General features: G+C 44.0%; 1 protein-coding gene across 1 annotated transcript; it reads left to right on the plus strand.

Moving 5' to 3' along the window:
- Positions 1–1,138: 1,138 nt before the first annotated feature.
- On the plus strand, positions 1,139–5,375 carry LOC139004383 (large ribosomal subunit protein eL29-like). Its single transcript, XM_070407324.1, has 2 exons — positions 1,139–1,154; positions 4,894–5,375. The coding sequence occupies exons 1-2, from the start codon at positions 1,139–1,141 to the stop codon at positions 5,373–5,375; spliced, it is 498 nt and encodes a 165-aa protein (XP_070263425.1).
- Positions 5,376–8,097: the final 2,722 nt, after the last annotated feature.

The following is an 8,097-nucleotide window of genomic DNA, read 5'->3' on the forward strand; positions in this document are numbered from 1 at the left end:
TCTCTGTAAATGGCCAGTGCACATTATGGCAGCTCCTGCATTAAGCGTCTGCCCCCTGGTAGTCAGTGTACATCATAGTGACCAATCAGACAGTTGGACACTTAACACATTAGCCTTTTATATAGATAGATTAATTATTGTATTGTTTTCCATATGACCAACTGTAAATCTACTTTTTCCCCCACCATGTATAAAGCTTAAAAGCTAAACCATGCTATTTAGGGATGCATACTTAGGTAGTCAAACTTTTAGAAAAGAAAGACAGTGATTATCATCAAAGTCAGAAGAATATTACCTTTGAGCAGAGCAAAGGGCATGTGCTTGAATGAGGCTGCAGGGAGCCCTGGAATGCTGCAGTGCCCTGTTCTTACACACAGGTTAGTATCTTATTTCTCAAGCTGTGCATCTAGGATTTACACACTTTTCTGTATGTGATTATATTTCAAAACCTTAAAAAAGTTTTAGAAATATATTAGCAGAATTAAGATCTAAGTTGAGGAAAAAGACAGGTTTGATAAAATAAAAAAATGAAGAGAAACTTGTATACTCATAAAATATAGAGACTAAATATAAAAACCATGGTGGGGGCAAAAAAAAGGGGAGAGGTTGAAATTTAGACAACTGATATCCCCAGAAAAATGTCCAAAATTAAACAGAAAGGGAAATCAAATAAATCATAATTGAGTTACATAACAGATACTTGGCTAAGTACTTTATATACATTAACTCACTGAATCCTTGCAATAAGCCTTGGAGGCTAAATACCATCATTAGTTTCATCCCTTACAGTAATGGAAAACCAAAGCTAACTTTCCACTGGTCTATGACAGTCAGTGATAAGCAGGAAAGTGGTAGATAAAAGCAGTCAACCCTTGTCTATGAGGCCCTCTGGACCACTGCAGCACACTAACCCCTCTTTTTCCTGTTCCAGATTAAAAAATAATGTACTGCAATATTCAAAGCCAAAGGAGAGTGCAAAAATCTTTGAACAATTTTAATATTTTAAATTATTAAAAATAATTTTGATCCAAGAATTCCGTACACAGCAAAGTTGTCTCACACTTGTAAAAGCAATAAAATAAACAGATATGTATAAATATTTAGGCATATATTTGAAGACAAATATTAATTGACCTAAATGAGAAGCCTAGGAGGTAGAAATTAGGGAGTAATAAGTAAGGGATTGGCCCATAGGTCCAAAACTGACTGAAACAAAGATAAATTCAAATATTATAGAAATAGTTAAAACATTCTTCATATAAATATTTTTTTAAGTTTTACAATAAGTTAATTTTTAAAATCCAGTTTCCATTAGCAAAACCTGGGTGGGTGAGGAGCAATGAACCCTGAGGAGGTGGAAAGTAGGTTAAACTGCTCTGCCATGATCATCAAACATACAGGTTTGCCATTAAGTAATTAGAGAAATGTAAGTTATAGGATGCGCTTGAAAACCTTTGAAATCTCAGTATCACTAGCAGGATTTAAATATGTGTAACTATCTCCAAAGGAAGACAAGAGCAAAGAAAATGCGACCCATATTTGCAAACAATGGAAATACATAGAAATCAGGAAACAAAACATGAAACAAGATAACAAGTAAAAACAAATGTATTAAAAGTCAAAGCTTTGCAGATTGAGTCCAAAACTACTCTGTTTAAAAGCCCCATCCAAAATGATATGACATAAATGGGATAAAATAGGATAAAAGCAAAAGGAAATAAAAATTTATGAAAGACAAAGGCAAACAAGAAGCACCAGTGAAAATACTGCTACCAATACTGCTCACCAGAATTGTATTGAAATACATACAGCAAATATGTTCTTAGAAATACAAGGATACATTTTCAGCAACTCAGAAGGGGCTTTGCCACAGCCTCCAGCCATCTTTGACAAATCATGTAAACAAAAAAAAATAAACAAGGACAATATTTCAAGAAATACATAATAAGATCAATTAAATGGATATGCTTATCAAATTATGCATCCCACAAGCCAAACACTACTTATCAGTGGAAGGGGGGTTCTTGGAGTGCTGTGTGGAAACGAATTTCCTGAAGCCTCCACCAGAGGATGGGGTTTTATGGGAAGTTTTATTGATGATGTAAAATTAAGAGGATTTCCCTCCAAGGTCCCATTTCTGTCCATTTTGCCGTAGAAGAAGCCCAAACTTGTCTTCAGCAGAGCTAGAATTAAGGCCACTGCCCAGAATTTCTGTCCCATATTAAAGTCCAGTCCAGTTGAACAAATAGTCAGTGTGAGGCATCTATATATATAAAAGCCTAAGTGACCATTCAACCATTTGATTGGTTGCTATGATGTGCACTGACCACCAGGGGGCAAACGCTCAATGCAGGAGCTGTCCCCTGGTGGTCAGTGCACTCCCACAGCGGGAGCTCCGCTCAGCTGACCATCGGGCACCAGACACCGGGCTCACGACTGGCAAGCACAGCTGTGAAGGTGCAGGTCTCTCCCTTGGACACTCCCCCTGCACACCCTGCCCGATCCAGACTGGGACCGGGATCGGGACCGGCATCCAGACATCCAGACTGACTGGCTGTGAGCCCAGGGCCGCTTCTCTGTCATCATGGGCACACCGCTATTGCCCTAGGACAAGGCAGAGCAGCAGCGAACCTACCTACGGAGCAGCTGCAGCAGCAGGAGCAGCAGGGCAGGAATGAGCAGGAGTAATGCAGCGCCCAGCCCGGGGTTGGGCTCCTCCCCAGCCGCCTGCCACTTTGTGCACTACTACATCCCTCAGGGGATGTTGAACTGCTGGTTCCGGCGAGATGCCCACAGGCCATGCCGAGGGACCCCACCAGTGCAGGGCCACTAGTATCTATATAAAATGCAGGTGAATATGCCCTAGCCAGTTTGGCTCAGTGAATAGAGTGTCAGCCTGGGGACCAAAGAGTCCCGAGTTTGATTCTGGTCAAGGGCACGCACCTTGGCTGCAGGCTCCTCCCCGGGTCAGGCCCTGGTCAGGGCTCATGCAGGAGGCAACCAATCCATGTGTTTCCCTCATATCGATGTTTCTCTCTGTCTTTCCCTCTCTCTTCCACTCACCCTAAAAATCAATGGAAAAATATCATCAGGTGAGGATTAACAATAACAACAAATAATAATAAAATGCAGGTGAATAGATGCTAACCATACTTCCCCTTGCTTCTCATGGTGGCACACAGAAATTTTAGTCCACCAGGTCAGAATGTTATTGTGGTAGCTAGCTATTTTACTAATATTAATGTAGGGAAGAGAGCAAAGGAGACACCAGACATTATAAACATAGTCATCTGGGCAGCTTCACCAGGAAGTTACAGCTTCACACTCCCAGAAAACCACCAGTCCATTCTCTGAAGGTCACTGGGGGAAGGGATCAAACTAAGGGGGGGGGGGGGGGGGGTCCGTGCACAGTGAAGTTGAGGTGATGTAGAGAAGGTGCTTGGCTGTCAGTCTAGCCTGGTAAAAAGATGGTTGGCTGGATGGTGGAGCCACTGCAAGCACTTGAAATCTTGGAAGGGCAAAATCTCCAGACAGAGTTTCCTCTCTCTTGCTTCCTTGTTCCCTCTTGCTCTCTTGCTCCATGACCCTCACTTGGCAACAGCCTCTGTAGCCATGTAGCCTTAAGCAGCTGCATGGCCCAGGTCCCTGCAGACCCCACACGCAATGGACTGCAGCTGGGAACACAAGCTAAGCCAGCCAGATGCTGGACTGGGCTGGGCTTTAGTATGGAAGAGAAACTGTGGGCGGTGGCCTTAATCCTGGCCCTGCTGAAGACAAGATTGGGCTTCGTCCATGGCAGGATGGCTGGAGATGGGACCTTAGAGGGAAACCCCCATAATTTTACATCATCAATAAAGCTTTCCAAGAAGCCCCATCCTCCTGCGGGGCCTCAGGAAATCCTTTTCTCCACGTCAACTGATAACAAAAGATGCATAGAATGGAGAGCTCCCTGATTTTTTTATTGATTGATTGATTTGAAAGAGAGAGAGAGAAGAGAGACATCGATTTGTCGTTCCACCTACTCATGCATTCATGGTTGACTTTTGATTTTTATATGTGCCCTGCTCGGGGATTAAAACCTCAACCTTGATGTATTGAGATGGTGCTCTAACCAACTGAGCTACTTAGCCAGGGCTCCCTCTTTGTTGTTGCTCCCAGGCTCATTAAAAATCCAAAAACAGCTTTTGCAGCTTGAGAAGCCAAGCTGCCTATGCCTACGGTTTGGACTCTACACCATGACCTTGTTGTGCCAACTCTGGGCAATCCCCTTGTCTGCACCACAGGATCCAGGTGTTTTCCACTGATCTCCACTCAGGGCTATCAGTGCCAAGGCTTGGCCATAACCTTTTATAGAGTGACACCCACTACTCTGAAACATCTATTCATCTGTTCATTTGTTCTACAAAGATTTGCCAGCCTTTATATATATAAGCCTTGGGAATACAAAAACTTTGGGCAAAAATAAGTGCCCTCAGTACAGACAGAAAATTCTAGTATGAAAGAAAAACACAATGAAAAAAATACCATAACTGTGTACAGGTAGCTATGAGAGCAAGTCATGGAAAGTCAGGGAAGGTTTCACAGGGAAGGGAAGTTATCTTTTTTAAAAAATATATATTTTATTGATTTTTTTACAGAGAGGAAGGGAGAGGGATATCGAGTCAGAAACATTGATGAGAGAGAAACATCGATTCAGCTGCCTCTTGCATGCCCCCTACTGGGGATGTGCCCGCAACCCAGGTACATGCACTTGACCGGAATCGAACCTGGGACCCTTGAGTCCGCAGGCCCGACGCTCTATCCGCTGAGCCAAACCAGCTAGGGCAAGGGAATGTATCTTTAAGAATAGGTATGCTCCTCCTCTTTCTTTTCTGGTCCCCGGCGCTTCGGGAGCCGCGGGCTTCTGTGCAGAGATGACCAAGTCCAAGAACCACACCACGCACAGCCAGACCCGAAAATGGCACAGAAACGACATCAAGAAACCCCGGTCACAAAGATACGAATCTCTTAAGGGGGTAGACCCCAAGTTCCTAAGGAACATGAGCTTTGCCAAGAAGCACAACAAGAAGGGCCTAAAGAAAATGCAAGCCAACAACGCCAAGGCCATGAGCGCACGCGCCGAGGCCATCGAGGCCCTGGTCAAGCCCAAGGAGCCCAGGCCCAACATCCCAAAGGGCAGCAGCCGCAAACTCAATCAACTTGCCTACATCGCTCACCCCAAGCTTGGGAAACGTGCTCGTGCCCGCATTGCCAAGGGGCTCAGGCTCTGCTGGTCAAAGGCCAAGGCCAAGGTGGAAACCAAGCCCCAGGCTGCGGGTGCGGCTGCAGCTCAGGCTCCCAAAGGGGCCCAGGCCCCCACGAAGGCTCCACAGTAGAGGCCTCTGTCTGCCGACGTGAGGACGGAAGGACTGGTGGGACCCCTGGCTGCTGTCTGCGTGGCACTGGTGTCCTCCTGTGCTGTTTATACAAATAAACCTGCGGCAGGAAAAAAAAAAAAGGGAAAGGTATTTAGGCCCACCAGCGTAGCTCATTGTTTTCGCGTTGACCTATGAGCCAGGAGGCCACAGTTAGGTTCAAGTCAGGGCACATGCCCAGGTTGGGGGTTTGGTCCCCAGTGTGGGGCATGAGGGAGGCAGCCAATCAATGACTCTCTCATCATTGATGTTTCTATCTCTCTCTCCCTCTCTGAACTCAAAAAAAATATTTTTTTTAAAGAATAGGTATGCAGTGTGTGTCTTCTGTGTCTGATTTATTACATTTAGCACAAGTGGCAGGATTTCCTTTTTTAAGGATGACTATCCCATTGCATAAGTAAAATTTATATAAAATATGTATTATATTATACATATAGTATATAAATATGCAAACACATTTGCAACAATACTGTACTTGAAATTAGCTAAGAGAATAGATGTCAATTTAAATCTTCTCACCATATACACATGCAGACACAAAATGGTAACTATGTACAGGTGATGAATAAGTTATTTAGCTTGCAGACATATATCAAAACATCAAGTTTCACACCTTAAACATAAGCAACTTTTATGTCAAAGAAGTTGTTAAAAATTAAAGTTGTTAAAAATTAAAGAGAAAGTATGGAATTTCCATTTAAAGAGGCTGCCTGTCTCCTCTCTCTCCCACAACCAACCTCCAGGTCCTAGGACTTCTATTCCCCTCCTGCAAGCATCCGCCCTCTTACGTCGATGACCACAGGGACTTCCCTCTGCCCTGATTACTTATTGCCTCCAGCCTCACCTTCCCATTCTGACCATATTTTGTCCTGCTTAAATCTGCCACAGGATCCTCACTGCCTTTAAGATAAAATCTAAGCTTCTTCACCCGGCTTACATGTCCCTTCAAGATCCGATCCGTATTTATCTCACCAGTTTCATGCACTATATTTTCTGAGTATGTTTATTGGGAGAAGCAGAAATTAGACAATTGAAATAACCCCCTAGACCAGTGATGGCGAACCTATGACACGCGTGTCAGAGGTGACACGCGAACTCATTTTTTTGGTTGATTTTTCTTTGTTAAATGGCATTTAAATATATAAAATAAATATCAAAAATATAAGTCTTTGTTTTACTATGGTTGCAAATATCAAAAAATTTCTATATGTGACACAGCACCAGAGTTAAGTTAGGGTTTTTCAAAACGCTGACACGCCGAGCTCAAAAGGTTCGCCATCACTGCCCTACACAGTGGTCGGCAAACTCTTTAGTCAACAGAGCCAAATATCAACAGTACAACGATTGAAATTTCTTTTGAGAGCCAAATTTTTTAAGCTTAAACTATATAGGTAGGTACATTGTTATTAACTTAATTAGGGTACTCCTAAGGCTTAGGAAGAGCCACACTGAAGAGCCCAAAGAGCCGCATGTGGCTCGCGAGCCTCAGTTTGCCGACCACAGGCCTAGAATCTTGCAAGTGAATTACTTGTTAGATGTTCTGCAGGTACCAACATTCTCTTTGTAACAGGTACCTAAAACACTGGTAGTACAGGTCCTGGGACAGTGATAGTGAGGGAAATAGACTCTATTTCCGTTAAGAGTCAAGAAATCAGGACTCTCAATAAAGGTGAGGAAAGTAGGAGGTTGGCGATAGTAAAAGATGAAAATTTTGGACATGAGTGTAAGGCCTTGTGCCTCAACCCCACATCAAAATGTTTTAGGGAGAAGACATGTAGCACAGATTCCAGGTAAGTGTAAACCCTCAAACAAAAGGAACTTGAGTCTTTCTTCTTGCCTGGAGTTCTATACTAACAGGCAATGATAGTAAAGTAGTAAGCGGTGTGGAGATGGCTAAGTGAACAGCACCTCACCCCTACTTAGGTGTACCTGGGTGTGATCAGGGAGCTGAAAAGAACCACAGAAGTTTCAAAGCCCTCAGTAAAGGGTGAAGAAGGTATTTTCAAATCAGCAAACTGAGCAAGGCAGTGATGGACAGCCCCATAGCCCGCAGCAGGAGTGTGGACCGGCTGAGTATGGAAGATCAGCAGAACCAGTATGAGCAAGGGCTTTGGGAGCCTGGTTAGCAGGGCTTCATGGCTGGGCTCTCCTGGAGCACCACCAAGAGAAGCAGCCCACAAGTCTCAGGAGCGACAGTGAGGGAAAGGCTGATGGCCAAGGTCTAAATGGAATAGCCTTCTAGTCGTGAAACAGGAGTAACCAAATGCTCTTTGTTGGTTCATAAACTGGTCCTGTACATGGAGGGCAAGCAGAGACTGAAGAAAGAGACAAACCTCTCCAGATTGGTAGGTGGCAAGTTTAGTAAGCAAGAGAACTGGCTTACTAGGCTTGCCTTTGGTGGCAGTAAGACAAGTAGATCTCCCCACCTGCCCGCCAGAATGTCAACAGTTTATGTAGAGGCCTTAATCTGATTAGGTCATGTATTCAGTCCCGATGGTGGGAACAGTGGGAAGAACAGGACATCCCATGAACAAGGGAGGGGTTGAGGATCCTCCAATTACCTGGGTCCAGCCAGAGGTCACTCTTCCAGATGACCTCATCCAACCCTTCCCTGATCTCAGGGCTTCTTACAAGCTCCATAGGAATTTTGATAACCCTCAGGGAAAAGAGCAGAAAAAGAACA

The sequence above is a fragment of the Myotis yumanensis genome, unplaced genomic scaffold, assembly GCF_028538775.1.
Source record: "Myotis yumanensis isolate MYYU_CA2020_CCGP unplaced genomic scaffold, mMyoYum1.0.hap1 SCAF_1, whole genome shotgun sequence".
Lineage (NCBI taxonomy): Eukaryota > Metazoa > Chordata > Mammalia > Chiroptera > Vespertilionidae > Myotis > Myotis yumanensis.